We start from the raw sequence: 25,752 nt of genomic DNA on the forward strand, positions 1-25,752 counted from the left end.
TTGTGGTGCTGTGAAACGAAAACAAACAAACACATCATAAAAAACTAGTAAGAAGTCCCAAGAATAGTAGTCAGTCACCTACCTACAATTAAATTACTCTCAGGGCCCTAGCTTACCTATAATGATTAACTCATCTCACCTACCTACAAATTTGTATTTCTAAGTTTTAGGAATTTTACAAGTTTCAAGTATTTTATTTTACATATTTTAAAGTTTTTATTTTACTTGAAACTTTTTAACTAATGTTAAGCCCTAGCCTACCTACAATTGTTAACTCATCTCAATCCCTAACTTACCTACGAATTAAATTAAAGTCCTGTAAAGATAGAAAAAAGTAGAAGAGAACATAACAACAACGACACCGAATGAATGGATGTTATGTATGTGTGTGTTGTATTGATGTATGTGCGTAAATGTGCGCGCGTGTAGTCTCCAGTAACTTCTTGTTGTCATCTTCGAATTGTCATCGGAACGATCATCATGAGACAACCATCTGAAACGTGCTGACGCCCACCACAACCCACCTCTCAGCATTCTGTAGACAAATTTTTTTTATTAGCGTAGTAGTAAATGAATGTTAGAATCTTAGAAGAAAAAATTATAAAATGAAAATAATGGCAAATAATATTTTAAAATAATAAAGAGAGTAAAATGTAAAAAAAAACTTACCTTCGTCCATTCGACAAAGGTAGAATGTTGAATGTTGAATGCCTGAGTGAATGAATGAATTAATTAAGTAAGTAATCAATCAATGATTCAATGATTAAAAAAATAAATTAATGGAAAAATAATTTGAAAGATTGAGTGATAAAATGAAGGAATGAGAAAAATTAAAAGACGGAACTAAACCTTACTTCAAAAATCGTCGTTACTGTACTCCATTGCACCGACCACAATCGTCTGGTCGGCACACAAGATTTCATCCGAACTGCAGATTGTCAGCGAAAAAGCTGATTCTTCCACGATCATCATGTGTAAATCATCATGAGACCACCATCTGAAACATGCTGATTCCCACCACTGCCCACCTCTCATCATTCTGTGGACAAAATTTTTTATTAGCGTAGTAGTAAATGAATGTTAGAATCTTAGAAGCAAAAAATTATAAAATGAAAATAATGGCAAAAAAATATTTTAAAATAATAAAGAGAGTAAAATGTAAAAAAAAACTTACTGTCGTCAATTCGACAAAAGCAGAATGTTGAATGCCTTCCGGTTCCTACGTTGTCCTCCAAAACTGGTGCCAGTCCTCCTCGAGATTGTTGTTGAAACACAGCCCGTATTGAGGGAGAAAAATAGAGAAGATTCTCATCAGAAAGCTTAGCGGTGCCTGCGTCTCAAATTGTTTAATAAAAATAATCCTATCTACCTATTCAATTACCTTAACTAATCTATATAAAATTGTTAATGGTACGATAGTCGAAAGTCCCCCTTCATTCTCCCTCCTTGCACAGAGGTTCACCGACAGCCAGGGCACCGGATAGTAAACCATTGCCGTGCGGGTAGTAGACTATTGCCTTGCGGATAGTAAACCATTTGCCGTCCGGAAGCCGTGCGGGTAGTAGACTATGGGCATGCCGCATAGTAAATCATTACCGTGCAGATAGTAAACCATTGCCGTCCGGATAGTAAACCATTGCCGGTTCACCACTGGCCACCAAGGCTTACCTCTGACAAGAGACTTTGAAATCCAGAGTCAATCGGCTATCGTACCCTCAACTTACCTATTCATTACAATTAAGCCCTAGCTTACCTAAAATTACAAAACTCAAGAGCCCAATTCATTTAGCCAATCGGCACCCACCCCACCACCTTCGTAATGCCTTGGGCTCCAACTTAATAATAATAATATAAAACTTAAACCCTAAATCTATTAATGAGTATGTGTTACAACGTAACCTTAACCTACCTATTCATTACATTATGGTCCTAGCTTACCTAAAATTACAAAACTCAAGAGCCCAATTCATTGGCCTTTCGGCACCCACCCCACCACCTACGTAATGCCTTGGGCTCCAACATAATAATAATAATGTAAAACTTATAATTAACCTACCTATCGATACACTTACAGCGTTTTAATTTACATTACAAGATTGTTCCTAGAATTACATTATTACCCTTAACTACCTATGAAATTAAATTACTCTCAACCTTAGTAATAATAAATTAGAATGTGTAATGAAAATAAAATTACGCTCAAATACTAATATATGTGTTTATGTATGTATTTGTATGTGTGTGTAATACGCTGATGCGTGTAATATGAGTGCAAGAAAAAAATAGAAGAGATAAACTTACGCACCTACCTATTCAACTACATTAGTGTTGGATGCTTCTTTAATATCCTACCTACAATTAAAATTATGCCTATCTAACCTACCTATATAGCTACTTAATGTTATTGTGTGTGCGTGTGTGTGCGTGTGAGCATTCCTACTTAATGCTAAATTACAGAGAAAAAGAATAAAACGTATCCCAGCCAGGCGTGTGTGCCACTGAATGAACGAACGTAGCCTGACATCCTCCATTACGAACTCCTCTGGAAGCTTCAACCTGAATGAAATGGATAAAATGTAAAAATCTTATTTATTTAAATTATTTAAATGAAAATAGAGAAACGAGCCGCGGTGAAACCCGCCAGCTGGAAAAGCCAGCCAACTGGCAAAAAAAGGAACCGCAAAGAAACCGTAAAACGAACCCCAGCCAGGCATGCATTCTTTGCCACTGAATGAATGAACGTAGCGTGACATCACAACATTACTTTTCTTCTACAACGAACTCCTCTGGAAGCTTCAACCTGAATGAACGAACCTGAATGAACCTAAATTAATGGAAAAATCTTATTTAATTAATTAAAATGAAAATAGAGAAATTCAAAGAAGCCGACCGGTCGGCAAAGAAAAGAACCTCAAAGAAAGACATCTATATAGGATTTATGCTCTATATAACTCTATATAACTCTATATAACTCTATATAACTCTATATAACTCTATATAACTCTATATAACTCTATATAACTCTATATAACTCTATATAACTCTATATAACTCTATATAACTCTATATAACTCTATATAACTCTATATAACTCTATATAACTCTATATAACCATGCATACTACCACATTCAATCAATAAAAATTTCACTAAAACCAGGAACCACCGCGTACCTGTTGAATGTATAGTGTAAAACAAAAAAAAAACACAAAACGAAAAACACACCACCAAGTAGAGTAAGAGAAAAGAAGTCCCTAACCTACCTATGTAACTAAATTACCTTATGCCCTAGCCTACCTATATAATAAATTAATTTTTACCTCACCTACCTATGTTTCATTAACTTAACTCAAGGCTCATGAAGAAAGAGAAAAAGGAGTAAAACAGAACAAAAAAAATACCACCACACAAACAAACATGATGTATGTATGTATGTATGTATGCATGAGCAACCGCTAAAGAACCCACCTAAAATATAAAAAAATACAACACACAAACCACAGACATGCAAACTCTATATAACCCTATATAACTCTATATAATAAAATAAATAAAAAAATAAAAATAAAATAAATGAGATCAGACAGACTGCTTCAAGCGAGGCAGAATGCCTGATCTGATTTTCATGTTGTCTCAGCTCCTATTTATACTCGTTTCAACCATATATTCTTATCATTTCATTCATTCACATCAGTAAAAAACTTATTTAATGTAGGTACTACACTATTATACAGTCTTAACCACAACGCTAACTGTCCGTACTAAATTGACGTCATCGAACGAACGCCTTTGAAACTTTCTGATTGGCTGGTTGAATCTGCTATATTGCTTTCTATATAAATATATAATCTTATTAATTATTATACATGGATTCTAGATACTTTACAGTTCAAATTTTTTCGAGGAGAATTCAAAATAGTTTGAGACCACACCTTGCTTAACATCCTATTCCAAGCCGAGCCGAGCCAAGCCAAGCTGAGCCAATCTGCGTAGATTTATAAGCGCTTTTATATTAAAATTTTGCTCGCTTTATATACGAATATCTTCAATATCGATATCAAAGAAATAACGCGAATGAGTTTAAAAAATATTTCATTTCCTCCAACGATTTCGTAACAAATTCTCTTTTCTATTTTAAAAATTTTCTTTGACGTTTTTAATCGGTCAGGTCACAATCATCATCATCGATATCGCGATGAAATCAAATTGAAATTTTTTTAAATTGTTGATAAAAGTAACTTATTTCATTTAATGATACTATCCTGTTCAATAAGATACTGTTTGATGCTGTACAATCAATTAAATAAGCTCAGTTGCTAACTTACCTAATATACAATTGGCTCAGCTCAGTCTTTAACTTATCGATATTCAAATGGCTCAGCTCAGTCCCTAACATATCTATATTCAAATGGCTCCGCTCAGTCTCTAACTTACCTATGTTCAGATGGCTCAAGTCAGTTCTTAACTTACTTATGTTCAATTAACTCAGCTCATTTCCTAACTTACCTATGTTTAATTGGCTTAGCTCAGGCCCTAACTTACCTTTATTTAATTGGCTCAGCTCAATTTCTCACTCACCTATATTTAATTGGCTCAGCTCAGACTCTAACTTACCTATATTCAATTGGCTCAGCACAGACTTTTACTTATATTAAATTGGCTCAGCTCGAAACTCTCTGGTTAGCTGGTTGAATCTGCTATATTGCTTTTTATATAAACATATAATCTTATTAATTATTTGTATAAATGGATCAACAGTGCTATATATGTACGCACGCAGTTCACATTTTTCGGGGAGAATTCAAAATAGTTTGAGACCACATCTTGCTTAGCATCCAATTCCAAGCTAAGCCAAGCTGAGCCAGTATGCGTAGATTTATAAACGCTTTTATATTAAATTTTTTCTCGCTTTATATACAAATATCCCAATATAACAAATTCTCCATCCTATTTTAAAAATTTTCTTTGATGCTTTTTTAATCTGTCAAGTCACAAAAATCATTATCGATATCGCGATGAAATCAAATTGAAAATTTTTTAAAAATTGTTGATAAAAGTAACTAGTACCTATATAGTAAAAAGTTTATACTTTCCTGAGAGAATTCAAAATAACTTGAGACTACACCATGGACCATAACACAATTGTACAATTTGAATGTGTAAATAAAACATTATAAATGTAATATAACTACGTATATATATCTATGTATCTCTCTATTTCTTTATTTAGTTCTGCCTGCGTATGATATTTTGTCAAATTTAATTGATAGGAATTGAATATAACCATATAACTATAATATAACCTTTATACCGCTGTTTAACTGCCATGCAGTAAAATAACTACTGTTAACATGACGTCGTTTCCTCCAACGATTTCAGAATGAATTACCCATCCTATTTAATAAATTTTATTTGATATTTTTTAATTAGTCGGGTCACAATCATCATCATCATCGATATCGCAATGAAATCAAATTGAAAATTTTTTAAATTTTTGATAAAAGTATCTTTATTCATTTTATGATACGACTTGTTCAATAAGATACTGTTTGATACATATAACTTGAATAAATATAACGGCCTTCGCTCACTTTCAACGGTCGAACAAGGTGCTTACTTTCGGAGGGGAGCTGGAGGGTGATTTTTTATCGTTTGAGTCAAAAGTTACGATACGATCGTATGTATATTTACTAATTACGGAATATTGCTTCTATTTAAAATGTTGAAATTTTGATATTTTTTAATTGTTATTCAATGTGGTAATTAATTACTTTCATTGGGTATAAATTTAAAAAAATAATTTCGACATTACCGAAAAAAATTAAAAGTTGAAAAAATTAAGGTTCTTTGCATATCCCTGTTTCAACCCATAAGAAAGTGTTGTATATCGGTGAATAGGCCTCCCTTGGAATTCAACGGCATAGACAGTGAAACACTTTTAATGACATATTTACAGACTCCTTATCTAGCCTAATAGCAATAAAACATCATAGACCCAATAACCCATTAATAATAATGATTCAAAATTTAATACATCAAAACATAATAACAAATAACAATAATATCAAAATGGTGTGGGTACCAAGTCATATTGGAATAAAAGAAAATGAAAAAGCAGATACAGCAGCGAATTTAGCTCATGGTCTTCCAATATCTAATATACCAATACCATTTACTGACATCAAAACAATAATAAAAGGGTACACCAACTCTTTATGGCAACAGGGATGGAATGAAACGAAAAAGTTTCTCAAAATATCAACTCCAAAAATCCCGATCAAAGAATTAAAAAATATAAATATGCCGAGACTACATCAAACAGTTGTAAATAAAATAAAGATTGGTCACACAAAAATAACTCACTCATGGATATTAGAAAAAATGATGCAAAAAAACTGTGAGACAAGCAGAACAAAACTGACAGTTCATCACATCATCCTTGAGTGTATCAAATATAGCGACCAAAGAAAACGACATAACATTCCAACGAATATGCAAGAAGTAGTTCTTTACCAAATGAACATACAGAATTTAATAAAATTTCTGATTGAGACTGATTTAATTTATAAAATTTAAGAAGAAGAATTTTCTTACTAACTAAATAAAATTGAAAGAAGTGGGCGTGAAGATAGCCAATTTGTGCTGAAACGCCGGAAAATATAAATAAACAAACAAACAAACTTTTAATGACTATGTACACTACCTTCACATTTAAATTTTGTTTTATCGGTCAGAATGTCACTAAACATTCTTTTCCGATCTAAATCATTCAACCCGGCATGGACATTTAGATGTTTCGTTAATAATTACTTTAGTAATCAACTCAGATCCAGTTCATTTAATTGTAATCTTCAGCTATTTCAACGCAATCCGGCGGAGGAAAATTTTGAGAACTTGCTCTCTTTGTTCTCGTTTCAGCGACGCCATGTCCCCTCCGTCGTCAATCAATCACTTTCTTTACCTTCTTACCAACTTCAATGCAAACGTTTCTACGCAAAAAGAAGCATGGGTGGCCGCAAAGATTCCGGAAAAAAGTCGAAAGAATCTGTGAAAGTTGACCTGAGCTCAGAGGACATCCAGGACATCATTGACATTGAAAAGATGAAGACCCAGATGGAGACAACTTTGAATTATTTAAAAAAGGAACTGACTGAACAACTGGCTCTTCGTTTATCGCTTAGTACTGTTGCCAACATCCCCGTTGAATGTGAAGATGGCAAGGTACCACTGAGTCAACTGGGGCAGGTGAGACAAATTATTTTTTGTTGAACACTTTTTAAAATAATCCCTAAACATCATCATACACTGATCAAATGTTGTAAATAATAAAATATTTTTATTTGATTGACATGTGAAGGTGCAGCAAAAGTCGCCTCAGATGATGCTAGTGAACATGATTGAAAACCCGCAGTACACAAATGCTGCTAAAACAGCAATACTCAATTCCGGAATCAATGTCACCCCACAAGTTAGGGATGTGTTGGTGTCCCTGGTGTCTTCAAAATTATTATTACTCCCATAATTTTCATCATAATTTTATTATAGTTACAATAATATTATTCCACAAACAATAGGTTGAAGGAGTCACATTGTACCTACCTATTCAAAAAGTTACCAGAGAACACCGAGAGAAACTAGCCAAGAACGCAAAAGCAATTTGTGATAAGTATCTATCATTTCATTATTGTCATCACCACCATTCTTGTCATCTTAAATGTTATTGCGAATGATAACTTCATCAGCGCCATCAACAAAACATCCCTATCAATGCTATTACCCCTTCATCTTGTATTCACTGCACGCATACAAACACACACACAAACACACACATATATATACAAACACACAGATGCAAAGAGAAACTGAGAAACATCCAGAACAATTATGACAGACTTTTAAAACAGCATCAGCAGAAAGGCAAAAATTCAACATCGGCAGCTTATAGTCAAGATTTGATATTGGACATTCACAATGCAATCATGGCTACTACCAAAGATTACTGTAGTAAAGTTGATGATATGATGCTAGCCAAACAAGATGAATTGCTTAAGAGCTAGATGAATGAATGGATGAATGAATGAATGAATGGAAGGATTCATGTATGAACAAATGAATAGAATGATAGCTGGATCGATGGATGATTGATATAAAAATTGATTGACTGATGTCTTGGTAGCATTATTGTAATGATAAATTGATTTATCACTTGTAATATATATATATTGCATTTCCATGAAGGATTGAGTGAGGCATAAAATCCTTTTGTTCATTTATTTAGTTTATTTTTATTGATTAACTGAAAAAACAAAATAAGAAAAACCAAAAATATCTATAGAAAAATATTTCTTGCGCATTGCGACGTACCTTCAACTGAAAGTTGGAACAAAATGCAGGCTATAATAATAATTAATATTAATTACATAATAAGATTATTATTCAATAATAAAATTTATTAAGAAACCGAAAGTAAAATGGGAATAATAAAAAATGTATTTTAATAATAAAAAAGTAATTGATACGTAAATACACGAAGAAGTAAGGAAAGAGTTGGTATGTAATGTTTTAATTGTGATGCATGTGCGCATTGCGCGGAAATAAACACGGCATGGACGTGTGTGTGTGTGTGTGTGTATACAAGTCACCTCAGCTGAATTGAAAGTGAAATGACATAAAATAAAACGTACATATGTTGGAATATTTACCAAATATGGGAAGAAATTTTATTGGTATATCGTATTTGTTAGAAATTCGTCAAAATGTCTGAAAGATATATAAGGACAAATAATGCAGCGAGTGGAACGATCGATCAACTCTTCAAAGCAATTAATTTCTCACGTTCTATTTACGCTGATGAAGTTCACGCAAGTTCACAATTTTGAAGGGTTGAAATGACTAATCGCGCAATGAAACAATTGGAAGTTTTGTTCTCTTCTATTCAATCACTCATTCATTCATTCACCAGGACCTTGGATCATGCATGCATGCATGCATGCATGCGATCAGAGCCAGCCGCCAGTCAATCGATGGAAGAGTTCCTCGTCAGGTTTCTGCTGGCAGTTGAAGCTCCTCATGGAGAGGAAGATGTAACCGCCGATGAACTCGTGCACAACTTTGCAGTCAGCGGTGTAACATTGGAATATCAAATCGCCGTCCTCAAAGTACAACTGCAAACAAACAAATTATGAATATTAATGAGCAAACATGAATGAATCGTTAATATAAACGACCAGACGCGAGCACCCCACATGAATATTAATGAGCAGACGTACTGACCTGGACTTGTTTAGCTTCCCAATTAACGGACCAGGATTTCAAGACCTGATAGCGCCATTGGTTGATGACTTCGCCGCTGTTCATGTCATTCAAAATTATTTTCGTCGGCGTCACTGACAAAATGTCCTGTTTTTATTTTTTTAAATTTAATATTATGAATTACACGATGCGTCCATTTTATAGGTCAACTACAGATTGTAAAAAATAAACTTTCTTGACCTCTTTTTTGTTGCCTTTGACCTTGATGATGAAGTAAGTGTGTCCATAATCTGGCAGGGACTGCCAGGCTTTTATGTAGGTCAGTTTGCAGTCCAGTGGGCTGACATGCTGGAAGTTTTCTTGCGTTTCAATGATTCTCTGCAACAGCTGCAAGGTTGGTTGGTTGATTGGCTGGTTAGTTGGTGGAATGGTTGGTTGACTGAATGATTGGATGGTTTGTTGAACGATTGGTTGATTGATTGGATGGCTGGTTGATAGGATGGTTGATAGATCGACAAATCCACCACTCAATCGACAAGCCTGTTTTTGTTTGGACCTCCTACAGTACCTAGCAGCTACAAAATCCTGCAAACACACCCCACCACCCCCAGCAGCAGCAGCGAGAAGACTGTTTCGACTCGATGTTCGGTTGATGGAGTTCATTGAAGATGACGTCGAGTGAATCGTCGCCGTATCGTCATTATTATTATTATTATCTTCCATGTTTGCGGTAGTCATCGTTGTCGTAATACTGTTGTGGTTGTTGTGGCGTTTTCTCAATAAAGATGTGAAGGGAGCATCAATGATATCCATGCTACTAGTAGAGTTGGCATTGTTGTTTGTGTTGTTGTTGATGTTTGCACTGTTCACTGGTTCATCTTTGTTTTTTTTCTTACGAAACATGAAGGACCTTCTAACTTTACTTGAGTCTGATCTTTTAAAATCATTTTGTTGTTGAAGCTGTTGATGCTGCTGTTGAGGCGATTGTAGTGCAGGCGATTGTTGCTGTGGGATGCTGAATAGATCACCTATAAAGTATTTAAAGCATGTAAACATCCACACATAACTAATGATCGAGATGTTCATTCAGCTACGTACCTTCTTTCATTCCATTGCTGACAGCACTACTACTGCTGCAGCTACCGTTACTTTCGTTATTATTATTATTGTTATTAATGTTGTTGTTGTTGTTGTTACTATTGTTGTTGTTGTTGTTGTTACTATTGTTGTTGTTGTTGTTGAAAGTCTTCCTGATGTTATCAATCGATGTCTTGATGTTCTGGATCTCTAGACGCACGAGGTCCCGCTCCTCCATTCCGACGCCCTGGCTGGCCAGTCTAAGTCCAGACAGCCACTCTACAAACTGGTCCTCCTGTGGCGGTCATTGTGGTGGCGAAGATGATGAGGAGGAAGATGATGAAGATGATGAAACTACAGTGATTGAATTGATGACGATAATGTTTGCAACACTAGCGATGGCAACAACAAAACTTGCGCAGTCCATCTTGAGCCACATCTCCTCGGCAGCAGAGCCTCTGAGTGAGGGAAGCCTCAACTTGATCACGTACTTCTGACTGGACAGCAGAATCTCCGTGGACACTGAGTAGCCTGTTTAGCACCCCCACCATCATCATCATCATCGTCACCATCATCATAATCACCATCATCATCATCGTCGTTGTTGTCATTATTCATACTTATCACCATAGTAATTCATCATCACACGTACGAAAACTGTTAGATACAAATGAACAAAAACGAACCAACGAACGAACAACAAACATACATAAATATGGACAGACGAACGTACAAACGTACCTTTCAAATTGATCAGTAGCAAGGGTTGGGTGTCAGATGGGTACTTGAACATAGTGAGGCTCAAATTTTTGAAGATGAAGTAATACCTCTTGTAATTTTTCAGCAAGAATTTCTTGGGCCTATTAGAGGAAAAAACATTTTATTCAATAATTTTAAAAATAGTACGTAAAACTTTTTCAAAAATTTATATTTAAAATTAGTTATTATCAGCTAATTTTGCAAAAATTGTTTCGTAAAAATAAATGAACATCACGTGATACACGACCAACCTATAAAATTTGAGGTAGCCACTTAGCTCCTCCTCCTTCGTCACGTGATGGTGACTTGATTGGCGTGGCGGTGGAAGCGGCTTCGGAGGAAGAGGAGGGCTGTGACTGGTCGGAGAAGGCAAATCTGATTGGCTGCAATTCTTAACTTGGCTGCGATAGGTCGAAGAGGACTGATTTAATTGGTCCAAATGTTTTAGACGGTTGTGATTGGATGGAGAGGTCAGATCTGGCTGGTTGAAGTTGTTAGAGTGGCCGTCATTAGTTGATGACGTCGTTGTTATGACGTCATCATCGCAGCCAAAGGTTGTCGTTATTGTTAGCCTTGATGGGCTGCTCGTTTTGATGGCTGAACTGTCGCCTCGAATGTTGTTGTTGTTGTTGTTGTTGTTGTTGCTGTTGTTGTTGTTGATGATGTTGTTGTTGTTGTTGATGTTGTTGTTGATGTTGTTGTCGTCAAAATTACTCTTTACATTACTGAATGTATAACCCTCAAAATTACTACCATTACTACCAGCCATAAAACCCACGTGACGATCAGTTGGTTTTTTTATAGGACTAAAAAGAGCCTTGTCGTTGTTGTTGTTTGCATTGCTGATGGTATTTAAGTGGCCGTTGTTGTTGTTGTTGCAAAGACTACTGGTACTACCTATTCCGTTGTTTGTTAGTAAAATTGAAGTGTCGTAATTATTTATTATGGGGATTTGATTTCTTGTATTGAGGGTGTTTGCTATTTCTGTTAGAAATAGTATTGTAGTGTTGAAATGTTGTTGTTGTTGTTGTTGTTGTTGTTGCTGTTGTTGTTGTTGATGATGTTGTTGTTGTTGTTGATGTTGTTGTTGATGTTGTTTTTGCAGAGTTGTTGTTGTTGCAATTGAGGCGGAAGTGATTGTTGATGCTGTGTCTTCGGACCACTTTGATTGCTGCTGCATAATTTGCAACTGGGGGATGGGATGATGATGATGATGACGATGATAGCGATGATAAAAATGATGATAATAATAACGATGATGATGATGACGACGATGATGATGACGTAGAAAAACCTGTAGTCCGGCAAACAAAATGGCCTCTTCTCTCGTGCAATCAACTTCTTCCGTCAGAATGGACCATTTAGCTTGCTCGTACAGTTGGTTGATGCGTGTGCCATCCAACTGTCAGTCAATCAATCAGTCAGTCAATCAATCAATAAATCAATCAATCAATCAACCAATCAACCAATCAATCAATCAATCAATCAATCAACCAATCAATCAATCCACTAACTTTAGAATTGATGTCGTAGATGTTGAAAAATTTGAATTTCATTCCGACCAGGCAGTTCGGATAGATTTCCTGCTCCATCAGGCTCGTCGATGAATCCAACCAGCTGTTGAATTTTTATTGGTGGTTGTCATTCATTCATTCATTCATTCATTCATCTATCCATTCATTCTTTCATTCTTTCTTTCATTCACTCATTCAACCCCCAGTCAAACGAACCCAGCATTGCATCTAGCTTTCTCGGCGTAACCCTTCGGTCTTAGCAAGAAGTTGAAGGCTTCCCTGTAGGAAACCCACGGACTGCTGGCAAGGTCATGACTTGACCTAAATAACAAACTATTTATAGATCCGGGATTCGTCACCGAGGTGGATGTGTGGAGAGGGGAGTGGGGAGAGAGGAGGGAGTACGGGGAGAGGGGGGAGTATGGAGAGAGGGGGGTACTACCTGTTCTCATGAGGGAGGCCTGCCAGTTTTCAAAACGATGCTGAATTAAAAATATGACATTGAATGATTATTAGTTTAAAAAGAACCCATCCATAGCCCATCCACCCATCATACAATCAACTAGCCATTCATCCAGTCATTCATCCACCAATCAAACGTCTATCCAAATTCAAAACATTAACCAACCAACCAACAAACCACCCAACCAGCCAACAGCACTTACTCTAGATCCTCTAATCTTCCTACTGAGACTAAACTTGCCAGGACTGGAAATCTGATAGGAACTATTGCGGAACGATCCCAACCTGCTGGTCGCACCGTCCCCCAGGAATGAATTGTGTTTGGAATTCCTGGCAAAAACTCCGGAACCTCTGAAATTAGGAGAAAACGGAGATGTGCCGTTGCTGGCGCTATTTGGTGTTTGAGGGCTGTAGGGTGAGGTGGGCTGTTTGGAGCGGCGATGGGCCGATATGCCGTGGTTCCGCTTCAAATCGTCCGGCTCCAAGAGTCGGTATAAAGAAAGTTCTTCCGCATGGCGTATCCCTGCATGTTCATATGGATGGATGGATGGATGGATGGATTGATGGGCTGATTGTAGAATTGCAAAGCGAATGAATGAATGCATGCACGCACGGACTAATGAATAAATGAACGATGAATTAACAAATGAATGAGTGAAGAAACGCACTGGATGGAAAGACGGAATGACGTGACGAAATAACTCAAATAACTCTACAGCTGCTAACTACGTCCTAATGAAACTGCATGCCTGCCTGCCTGCCTGCAATTCAAATGAACTAATCAACTATAAATGATATTCTATAGAGTTCGTCAGGATAATGACGATGATGATAACGATGACGACGATGATGATAATGATGACGATGATGATAATGATGACGACGACGGTGATGATAATGATGATGAAAACAGGCGGCTATGGAGGAAGTGTTTGCCGTGCACTCCAGCGATAATAAAATGGTACCCGTGATGACGACGATGTTGATGATGATGATGATCACTTGCGTGATGATAATGATGATACGGATGATGATGATGATTATTATCACGATTTAACTACTTTATATTCGTACTATTAACAATGTGGTGACTATTTTATTTAAACAACAAAACTCCATTTAACCAAACAACCAAGCAGGCAAGCAAACAAGAACACATGCAAATCTGCCTAACTACACACATTCAAACGACAAATACAAGCACATACAAACATACAAACACATGCAAACAAACAAACACATACAAACTCATACAAACAAACAAACACATACAAACAAGCATACACACAAACATCCCTGAGTACGAAAAAAGATTATATATATCGGTCAATGGATTTTACAGCAGCAGCCTAAGTACATAGGTATGTGTGTGTATCTGTGTATGTGTGTGTGTATCTCTGTGTGTATCTCTGTGTGCGTGCGTGTGTGTATTGCATAACAAATGATAAACAACACGTGTTTGTTATCGTTAAAGCTATGTTATAAAACCGCACAGTGCACAAGACGTTTCATTATATGAATGTAAGTGCTGGGCTGTATTAGATATTACTTCCTCTTTATTCCTCTCTCTCTCTCTCTCTCTCTCTCTCTCTCTCTCTCTCTCTCTCTCTCTCTCTCTCTCTCTCTCTATTTACCTACCATTCAAACAATTCTAAAATAATAGCGCGCGCACACACACAAAACTACGCAATGCACACGCAAATACGACTTCGAAGACAAAACAAATGAGTGTCGCTCCTTTAAAAATCACAGGGTGATCCACCTAATAACTTGCACACATACACACACACACACACACAGACAAACAAACTCATACACACAGAGAGAGAAAGAAAGGAGAGAGAGAGAGAGAACCAAGAGAACCGACCTAGCTCTCTGCACATCTTGAGAACAACACTGAAGACGTTATCAGAAAAATTGACATTCATGGAGACAACTTGCAGGTCGGGAGTGACAACGCTGATTGATCCGTGCATGGGAACGAAGTGGAGTTCACTTCCGGCTTGGATCCCGTATTGATCCAGAGTGGATCGAGTTTTGTGTAGCCACATGTTCTTCGAGGGCCACCAGAGCGCGCTGTCAGACCAATCTTTGTGGTGTTCTGAAAAAAATTATCTTTTTGAAAATCATTCTTGTATGCATGTGTATGTATATAAGCAATTATGCCTATGTATGTTTGTTAGCATTGCCGTTCAAGCAGCACACGCAGGCACATACAATTGTGTTGAACGTATTTAAGGATGAAAGACAAAAAATGTGCTCTGTTTGTTTGTTTGTGTGTGTAAATAATTGTTGAATTAGCATGTCACAGGAATATGAAGTTATGAAATTAATTGAGAATAAGATCAAACTAAACTGAATTAATGGATAGATAGATGCATGAATGAATGAATTAATGAATGCGTGAATGAATAAATGAATTGATAGATGGATGGCCCTTAAGAAGTAATTAGGCGAATAATTTGAGAATTGAAAAACTAAATTATGATAAAAACAAGTGCAAACATAAAATAACATCACAAAAAAACCACTCTTCTAAACATTGATAGCATAGCCCAAAGATAAAGATACATACCTAAGATAAAATAGATAGATAAAATACCAAAGATGCAAAAATAGGACAAAGACAAAATAGTAAAGTAAATAAAGCGACTTGATACGTTAATAAGAGGTATTGTTTGCTCGTTACATGCACAGTTAAATGGATTAATTAAACAAATATAGGAGAAGTAGTTTGGGATGAAAATTTAAAAGAATTTGTTTGTTTGTCAAATAATGAAATGAAAAAATCTAAATTTCGGCTGTTGACTATGCATGTAAGTTCTGAAATGCAATCTTAATTCTGTTTGCAGTGCTAATGCTGGCAGATGATTTTATCTGTAATAAGTAAATCTTTCTATTTGTTCAATTGCTTATCGATCTATCACTCATTTCACTCTTTTTCACTCATTCATCCCTTCATTCACTATCCTTTTTATTCATCCATTCGTCAACCAACCGAGCCCTTCGACAATCTTGAGCATGAGGGCGCCGATGGTGAGGTCACCCCTGACCCTCAGGGGCACGTGGAGGTCAAGATAACCGACAAAAATTTTAATCTCCCACGTTCCATCGGCCACCGGTGGCGTGTGGTGGCTGTGGCGGGTGTGGAGCGTAGTAGTCGTGGTTTTCGACATTTAGATGGGTCGTTGTTAAGATAAGTTTATTATTATTATTGCGAGTATTGTTCTTCTTATTATTATAATTAATTAATTAATTAATTAATTAATTAATCAGAAGCGTTTGAAGGAGAGTGGGAGGGAGCCAGCAGACGTTTAGATGTCAGTGGCAGTTGACGTGAAAATTGAGAATGAGGAGGACTTTGATGGCAAATTCTTTGCTTTCTTCGCTTTTTTACTTCTCTTGATTTGATTCTTCCTCAATAATTTCAACTCCCTCGATAGCAAATCGCGGATGGAAATAGTTGGACGAGGAAGTGACTCGCTCCTCTGCACGTTCTCTCGCTCTAACTTCTTCAACTTCCTATCTCTCTCCTGGTATGTTTTGATCTTGCGACTCAGATGTCTCAACCTCTTTGAGAATTCCTTCTCCCAAAGTGGGTTCTTCTGTCCAGTCCTGATGCTTCTGTGGCCCGGGTAGTGGTGCAGACGTTTGCCGGCTGGTGCGACGTGATGCAAGTTCGTCAGCTGCTGCTGCTGTTGTCGTTGCTGCTGCTGCCGGGTGGTGGTGTTGCGGTCGAAATATTTTAACTTTGCCGGAGTTGATGGAATTAGAAATAACTTCTCATGGAAGTCTTCGCTGGTCAGAAGTCTTTCTTTATGATGATGATGATGATGATTTTGTTGCTGATGATGATGATGAGGATGTTGTAATTGTTGCTGATGTTCCTGATAATGATGACGACGACGAGGATGTGGTTGCAGCTGCTGTGGCGACGAAGCTAATGGTGGTAGTTGGTGATCGGTGGCTGTGATGATGATCTCCGGTCTTGGTGATGCTGGTGATGATAATGAAGATGAAGCTGGTGTTGCCGATAACGATGGCTGTTGTGAGTGTCGTGACGACTTTGTTGCCTTTTTTGACGGTTGTTTTGCTGTTGTTGATGCTGATGATTTCAAAGAAAGTTTCTTCGATCTTTCTTCCAATTCCGTCACAGATGATGAAGCTGCTGTTGTTGCTGCTGACGATGTGGACGATGTTGCTACTGCAGCTGCTGCTGATGATGACGATGCAGCTCTTACTACTGCTGACGATGATGATGACGATGATGATCTAGCTCCGACCACTGTGGAGGATGAGGATGTTCGATTGGTTGATGATGACGACGATGATGGCAACTTGGATTTTGAAGAAGGAAATTTCAACGACGATGATAACTTGGATGATGCTAATCTTGACGACGATGACGCTACTTCTGACGAAGACGAAAGCTTCTTAGACGCTGACGGAATCTCCAAAGAAGATGATGGTGAATGCGGCGATGATGATGGCTTTGCAGATGATGACGACGATGCCAATAACGTTGACGAGTGCTTCCGAGAAGCTGATGATGATGACGCTAATGAGGTCGTTGATGATGGTGCTAACACTGATGATGTGGTAGCGACTGATGCTGCTGATGACAGTGAAGAAGAAAATAATGACGATGATGATGGTGGCTGGGAGGACTTCTTAGTAGAGTAACTCTTGGCGGCGAAGGATCGCTGACGTGATGATGCAAAAGTAGATGATGATGATGATGATGGTGGTGGTACTTGATACGAAGAATTTTTAAACGATGATGCTGCTACTGATGATGATGATGCACCCTTGAAATATGACGATGATGATGATGATTCTGGGGGAGGTGTTGACGACAAAAATGAGTAAGCGTTCTTGCTGGAGTACGTTGATGATGACCTCGTTGTTGTCGTGTCACCTCCTGATGTCATAACCGAAGAAAAATGATGATGATGATGACGACGACGATGTGGTTGTTGCTGATGATGATGATGAAGAGATGACACCTGTTACCGGGGTTCAAGAAATGATGATGAGGATGATGATGATGACGACGACGAAGAAGACGCTCGAAACATCTAATTACTTTGGATTCCACTTCTTAATGACTCTCCGCTATTAAATTTCAATTTCGAATGAATTAATGAACAGAATGCAAGTACGGAGAAGATGAACAAATGAGTGAATGAATGAAATAACGAATAAGTGAATGAATGAATGAAGAACGAATGAATGAATAGAAGAACAAATGAGTGAATGAATGATCGGAATGCCCATGTTTAACTCATCAAACCGTCCGGGACGAACAACATGCATTCATGATCTGTCAATTGATTTAATGATAAGGTCATCAGAATGTCTGATTACAAATTAAACTTTCGTTCGTTCATTCATTCACTCATTTGTCCTTCAATCCTTCGTTCCTTCATTTTTTTATTCCTTCACTCCTTCATTTGGTCATCCCGTAATTCGTTCTTTCTTTTAATAACTTAGTTATTAAATGATTCCTTAGTTTAGATCATGCTTGTGTGTACATTCACTCAATCTATCATTCATTCATTCATTCAATCATTCTTTCATTCATTCAATCATTCATATATTTCTTAAAAGAATAAAAACGAACAGTTAAAAATAGAACATAAAATTAAAAAAATTGAAACCAGACAAGCGAACTGATGAGATAGAGAGATAGAAAGAAAGAGAGGGAGAGGGAGAGAGTGAGGGAGAGAGAGAGAGAAAAATAAGTCATCAGTGAAAAAATATAAACGATCGTCGTCCATATGCTGATGGGCAATGAATAATAATATAAACAACTTAATTAATGATGTTAAACATGTTAAACAAATGAACAACGAAGGCATGTATGAATGAATGAACGAATGAATGAAATAGAAAATGAATGAATGAATAAATGAATGAATGAATGGAAAAATGAAAGAAAGAATAAAAGAAAAAGAAATGAAGAATGAAGCTAAAACCCGAATGAAATTCAATCTTTTTAAAAAAATTAGTACACAGTGAGATGAACATGTCATTGAATGACTTTTGGAATGAACATACGTACACACACAACACGTACACACACACACACAGACACGTACACACACATATATACAGAAATACACACACACACACTTACACACATGCTTGCGACATCTGTTATGCATAAAAATTGCCAACACTATTTTATCAAACAGCCTACAAAAAGCCCGTATGTTATGTACGCTGTTTAACTTGGTACATATGATATATGCATTGTGTGTGTGTGTGTGTGTGTGTGTGTGTGTGTGTGCGTGAGTGTCTTGCAGGATGCAAAAAATTAACAACAAAGAAGAAAGAGTAAGAAAGAGAGAAAAGTGGAAGAAAGAGAGAGGGAGAGAGGTGAGAGAGAGAAAGCATCATAAAAAGCCAGCACTTGTTTATAAGAAGCATCATGCTGATTGAGGAACATTAGGCCAGTGCCTACTACTACTACTACTACCACTACTACTACAACTTCTACTATTACAACAAATACTGCTGCTGCCACGGCTACTACTAGTACTACATCAACAACGAGCTCATCCCACGAGACAGAAAGTTTGCCTGTATACAGACTTTGTTGTAAATTTGTTTGTAAAAAATTTTTCTTTGTACGAGTATGTTTATGCATGTATGTGTGTACGTGTCTGTTTATGTATGTGTGCACGTGTGTGTATGTTTGTAAGTATGTACCTACTATATACATCATGTACGTGTGGCCGGTACAAGAGAACTTTTTGTTTCTACGATTTTCTTCGAAGGGTGAGGGAGTGGCAATTAGATTTTTAATTAATTTAATTTTGTTTATCATAAAAATGTATAATTTATTTCAGTTAAATTTTTGTCAGCCTCTGAAATTTCATCCAAATGAGTGAGTTGGATTGAATCGCGCAGACAAAAAGTTTCAAACAGCTCACGTGGCATCGTGCGCGCACAGTTTGAATCTTTTTAAACTGCGATCAGAACACACCATACGTTTTTAATCCACAACCGGTAAACCAAAAATCTAACAAAATGAATGAACGAACGAACGAGTGAATGAATGAATGAATGAACGAATGAATGAATAAACAAACGAATGAATAAGCGAAAGAGAAAATAAACAAATAAAAAAGCTAGCATAAACATTCACATATATTATAGATAGATCACAATTCAAATGTAACGCAGAAACATGTCGTGTGTGTGTGGTGTGCACACTGAAGATTAACATTATTAAATGACGATTGTTACTATTTATTATTATTATTTATTATTATTTCTATTATTATTACTATGATTATTAAATTAGAGGACTTTTAATTACAATTTAAATACTACGTCAAAACTTTTAAACCATTTCTAAATGCACCCTACAATGATAATACAAATTATTATGATTGCAATTATTATTATTATTATTATTATTATTTATTATTATTATCATCATCATTGCTCTGTATTAGTTTAAGAATGGATCTACCCAATGTTAAAATGACAAGCTTGAGTGCAACTAAATAATACACGGAGAAAAAGAATTATACAGTAAACAAATTATAACGGGAGAAAATTTATAAAAATAATAATTAAGAATAATAATATTTGCTGTAATTACAACATCAATTGTGGTTGTTTGTGTGCGTGTGTGTTTATGTGTGCGCGTGCGTGTTTAAGTGTGTGTGCGCGTGCGTGCAAGTAGAGTTTTTTTTTATTAAACAAAATTTACAATTCAAATTAGAAATAGAAAATGGTATATATTGATTAGTAATATAAGGATTACTGGCGAAACTTGATACCTAGCTAATGATGACGACGATGATGATGATGATGATGATACAAAATAATGATAATGATACAAAAAACATGATAGAACATTAAACAGTGGCGTGAAAAATAATGACAACAAAACACCATAGACAGATAAATTTATGTAGGTCGATAATGAGGGCGTTTATTTATCAGGGGTGTTTATTTATCCGGGTCATGTCGAGGTCACTGAAAGGTCAAAAACTCTAGACAACATCGAGGGTATGTGAAGTGTTGAGTTTATTTCAACAAAACAACCACCAAAGATCCTGAATAGATAGGGGTGAAGTGGAGCGGAAATTGTAATTAAGGTCGTTGAAGCGTGAAAATGAGAGCAACAACAACAACAACATGTACAACAACATCCACAACAACAACTACAACATCCACAACAACAACTACAACATCCACAACAACAACAACCACAACATCCACAACAACAACCACAGTAATAATAATAAATTAATAAATAATAATAATAGTCGTCATCATCTAAATTCAACACAGCAAAACGTACGTTTGACTTATATCACTACTACTACTACCAATACTACAACATCTACTATTACTATTACCATATTATTATTATTATTATTAAAACTACTACTATTACTGCTGCAGCAGTTACATTGTAGCATCTTAAGACTGTTGGTCAGTCAGTGTAGAATGTAATGCAAAGATAATTCAATAACCATCTGTCGGTCTGCATAAGTGTGCGTGTACGTGTTTGTATGTGTGAGTGTATGTTTGCATATGTGTGTGTGTGTATTCGTGTATATTAATAAGAAAAGCATACACACACACACACACACACACACACATGTAAACATACACATACACACATACAAACAAACATACATACATACAAACATACATACACACACGCACACATATACACAATCATAGAAACGAGAACGGATTATAGCAATGATTTACGCTCGCGGCTGTAATTGCGAGATATATAATAATGCAACAACACGAACAACAACACCAAAAACATTAACAACTACAACAACAACAACATCAAAAACAACAACAACAACAACATGAACTTTACCAAACCAACAAGCATAATTATCAAGACAGGATAAAAGTGTCAATGATATGGCGATTGTATTTTTGCTCGTTTGTATAGAAGTATGCGTGTGTGTGTGTGTGTGTATGCGTGTATGTGCGTATGTGTATGTGAATATATATATATGTGTGTGTGTGTGTGTGTGTGTTTGTTTGATAAACTGTCCAAGGCACGAATTTGGCAATCTTCAAATGCAATAGAAGACTTTGCACGTGACAGAGTCCGAATTAAAATAATAACAATAATAATAATAACAATAATAACAACAACAACAACAACAATAACAATAATAATAATAACAACAATAATAATAATAAGTAAAAATTGTAGTTTAGTGGCAAAAAATACGAGTTAAAAATGAAAATGGCGTCAACATTAAAAATAGCACCATTGATGAATTGCTTGCCATGTAGTCGTCATCATCACCACCATCCTCATCATCATCATCATTACGTCATCACAATCATCATCATCACAGCCACATAAAAACTTCAAAGAAGTCGTTTAAATTGCCATTCATACACAATGATATCTAAAGAACAATTTGAAGAAGAAACAGATAATAATTTGAATAATAAAAAATAATAATAAATGAATGAATGAATGAATGAATGTATATATGAGTAAACGAATGGTTGTTTGTTGTTGTCTCTACAAATGGATGAACCAGCTACACATTATCATGCTATAATTTGAAGAATAAAATAAATAACAATATTATTATTATTATTATTATTATTATTATTATTATTATTATTGACGAAGGCAGTAGTACGAACAAGCTGTGGGAAAATGATGTAACAAAAACAGCACTCTGCCCTGATAACAATTATTAACAGGAGAAAAAAATTTACGTAAACAAACATTACGTACAATAACATATTAACATATTTACACACACACACAGACACACACGCACACAGACAGACACACACACAAACAAACACACACACATGCATACAAACATAAACACACACGTACATACACACCAATCTGCTAAAGCATTTAAATTGCAACAATTTAATGCGAATGATTTTCACATGAACAAGGCAGATGCAACGCGATGAGATGTGGCAATTATGAGACGATTTGACAGAGGATGTTGTCGACATTAACTTAGCGACAACAACAACTACTACTACTACTACTACTACTACTACTACCACATCACAGCAACAACGAAAGATGCATCACCGAGCAACAGACAAACAAACAAACAATCGCATCAATCCCATTATGTATGGTCAGATTACATGCAAACAAGTTAGCCTTTTTGTATAATTAAACTGATGTGCATGCATTTGTATGTATGTATGTATGTATGTATGTATGTATGTATGTATGTATGTATGTATGTATGTATGTAAGTAAGTAAGTAAGTATGTATGTATGTATGTATGTATGTATGTATGTATGTATGTATGTATGTATGTATGTACATGCGAATTTACAAATGAAAAACACATTGAAACAATTACTTCGGTCACATTTGCCACTTAACTATTTATAGCGCTGATGGGATGACGAAAATACTAAAATAAAGGGGGAAAAAGAGAGAGAGAGAGAAAGAGAGAGAGAGAGAGAGAGAGAGAGAGAGAGAAAGAGAGAGAGAGAGAGAGAGAGAGAGAGAGAGAGAGGAAGAAAAAGAGAGGAAAAGAAAAAAAGGAGAAGGAATAGCATGGAGACACATGTTGAAACATGCGAATTTAGACAAGAGGTTGAATGTTGTCTGGAATGAAAAACTGTTGCACGGGCATGAATCCTCTATTGATTCATTCTACAGTTTGCGAATGAAATTTGCTTCGAAATGTTGTTTGAGTTCTTTGGTGTTTTGTTCGTTGGGTGGATTTGTCGGCTGGCTGTTCGACGCCTTTCTAGGATGAAAATATAATTAACAAAGGATTGTGACTGGTGAAAGAAGATGCAATAAGATTAAGAAGAAAGAAAGAAAGAAAAAAGAAGGGGGAAGAAAGAAAGAAAGAAAAGAGAGAGAGAGAGAGAGAGAGATAATTAAAATAAACAACTACGTATGTGTAGTTAGTAGAGAACAGAGAAGGATGAACAACGAAATAGAACAGGATGAAAGATGATGATGTTTTCAATGTTGTTGTTGTTGTTGTTTTAATGATGATGATGTCGTTGCGGTTGTTGCTGTCGATGATGATCACGTGGAAACCTTTTATGTTGTTTGCTGGTCGGTAGCCAGTATTATTATTATTAATATTGTTGTTATTACTATGAATCTTATTATTATTATTATTATTATTATCATCATCATCATCATTATTATTATTATAAATACAGATAGCTTTTAGGCAGTTGCAGGAAATTAGAGTTGACAAAAAAACAACCACGCGGATGAATGGATGGATGGGTGAATGAATGAATGAATGAATGATTGATCGACTGGAAAAATAAAAAAGAGCAATGAATGAATGAATGAATGAATGAATGAATATAAAAAAATTTAAGCTAAAACAAAACGAAGAAATATTATGCACACGTAAAATTACACTTACACACACAAACACACACATGCACACACACACACAAACATACAATGGGCACACAAAGCGTGCTCTATAAAATGAAGAACGACCGTAAAATAAATTCTCAGGATGACTAACATAATTATATTATACAATTATCTTTTTATTCATTTATTCAGTGGTTTATTCATTCGCTCATTCATTCCTTCGTTCATACATTCATCTATCCATTAATTTATTCATCTTTCCATCTGTCAATCCACTAATCCTTTTTCTACTCGTATTTCATTAGGAAATGAATTCGGTATCTTAAATTTGGTACCGGCTGCATGGGGCTTCAACGAAAGATTGAAAAAGCAAATTTCGTTTGCTGAGTAATAAAGTAATTTGCTTCGTCATCGCCGTCGTCATCATCTTCTTCGTCATCATCATCACTCTACAAATTAATCATTGGCATTGAAAGTTCAAAAAACATAAGCTGCTAAATTCTGTAAAAACTGTCAATTAATTATTAACATCTTGAAAAAATACATCTCACACACACACACACACACACATGCCCACCACACGCATACACACCACACACACATGAACGCACATAAGCGTACACATAAATACGCGTGTACAACAGCATGCACACCTAATAAAATATAATATTACACAACAAACAACTGAGTAGAGCTTACCTGTACAGTAAAGAGCAAGCTCCAACACAAAACATAAAGGTATAAATGAGCGTATGTGTATATGTGTGCACGAGATGAATGAAGAAATAAAAAATTTATGTATGTATGTATGTATGTATGTATGTATGTATGTATGTATGTATGTATGTATGTATGTATGTATGTATGTATGCATGGAAAAATTACGAAATTATGAATGTATGAATGAATGAATGAATGAATGAATGAATGAATGAATGAATGAATGAATGGAAAAAAGTTAGGACCATGTGCATTAGTAACAAAATCGACATCAATATTATCAACACACACACCAAAGACTAATAGTTTACTATTACTATACTATAATTGTCCTTTGCGATATATTGATTTATTTTATGCATACACATGTTGTGCTATATGTATGTCTGGAAGTTTGATAAAACATGTGTATATGTGTGTACTGTGTATGTATGTATGTATGTTTGGTTAGTATATGTGTGCATGTATGTACGTATGCATGTTTGTATGTTGTTTAGTCTAGATTGAAGCTTTTTATATTTTTTTTATTGAGTATAGTATCCAGTATGCTTGTATACATTATTTATGTGTTTGTTTGTATGCTTGCTTGCTTGCTTGTATGTCTGTGTGTGT

General features: G+C 35.8%; 3 protein-coding genes across 3 annotated transcripts; 1 reads left to right on the forward strand and 2 right to left on the reverse strand.

Annotated features, from left to right (window-relative positions):
• Positions 1–478: 478 nt before the first annotated feature.
• HELRODRAFT_180644 (hypothetical protein) lies at positions 479–1,492 on the reverse strand (the record flags this gene model as incomplete). Its single annotated transcript, XM_009029940.1, has 5 exons — positions 479–535; positions 670–711; positions 892–1,039; positions 1,224–1,330; positions 1,382–1,492. 5 exons carry the CDS (start codon positions 1,490–1,492, stop codon positions 479–481), a joined length of 465 nt encoding a protein of 154 aa, XP_009028188.1.
• Positions 1,493–7,004: 5,512 nt separating this feature from the next.
• On the forward strand, positions 7,005–8,056 carry HELRODRAFT_88163 (hypothetical protein; the record flags this gene model as incomplete). The annotated part of the gene is made up of 4 exons (XM_009029856.1): positions 7,005–7,244; positions 7,357–7,467; positions 7,574–7,665; positions 7,849–8,056. 4 exons carry the CDS (start codon positions 7,005–7,007, stop codon positions 8,054–8,056), a joined length of 651 nt encoding a protein of 216 aa, XP_009028104.1.
• A 203-nt stretch (positions 8,057–8,259) lies between these two features.
• On the reverse strand, positions 8,260–16,239 carry HELRODRAFT_115438 (hypothetical protein; the record flags this gene model as incomplete). The annotated part of the gene is made up of 12 exons (XM_009029941.1): positions 8,260–9,163; positions 9,273–9,398; positions 9,492–9,791; positions 10,720–10,859; positions 11,070–11,188; positions 11,339–11,483; positions 12,342–12,489; positions 12,602–12,704; positions 12,818–13,062; positions 13,405–13,586; positions 14,931–15,164; positions 16,062–16,239. The coding sequence occupies 12 exons, from the start codon at positions 16,237–16,239 to the stop codon at positions 8,999–9,001; spliced, it is 2,085 nt and encodes a 694-aa protein (XP_009028189.1). The 3' UTR covers positions 8,260–8,998.
• Positions 16,240–25,752: the final 9,513 nt, after the last annotated feature.

Source organism: Helobdella robusta, assembly GCF_000326865.2.
Source record: "Helobdella robusta unplaced genomic scaffold HELROscaffold_63, whole genome shotgun sequence".
Taxonomy (NCBI): domain Eukaryota; kingdom Metazoa; phylum Annelida; class Clitellata; order Rhynchobdellida; family Glossiphoniidae; genus Helobdella; species Helobdella robusta.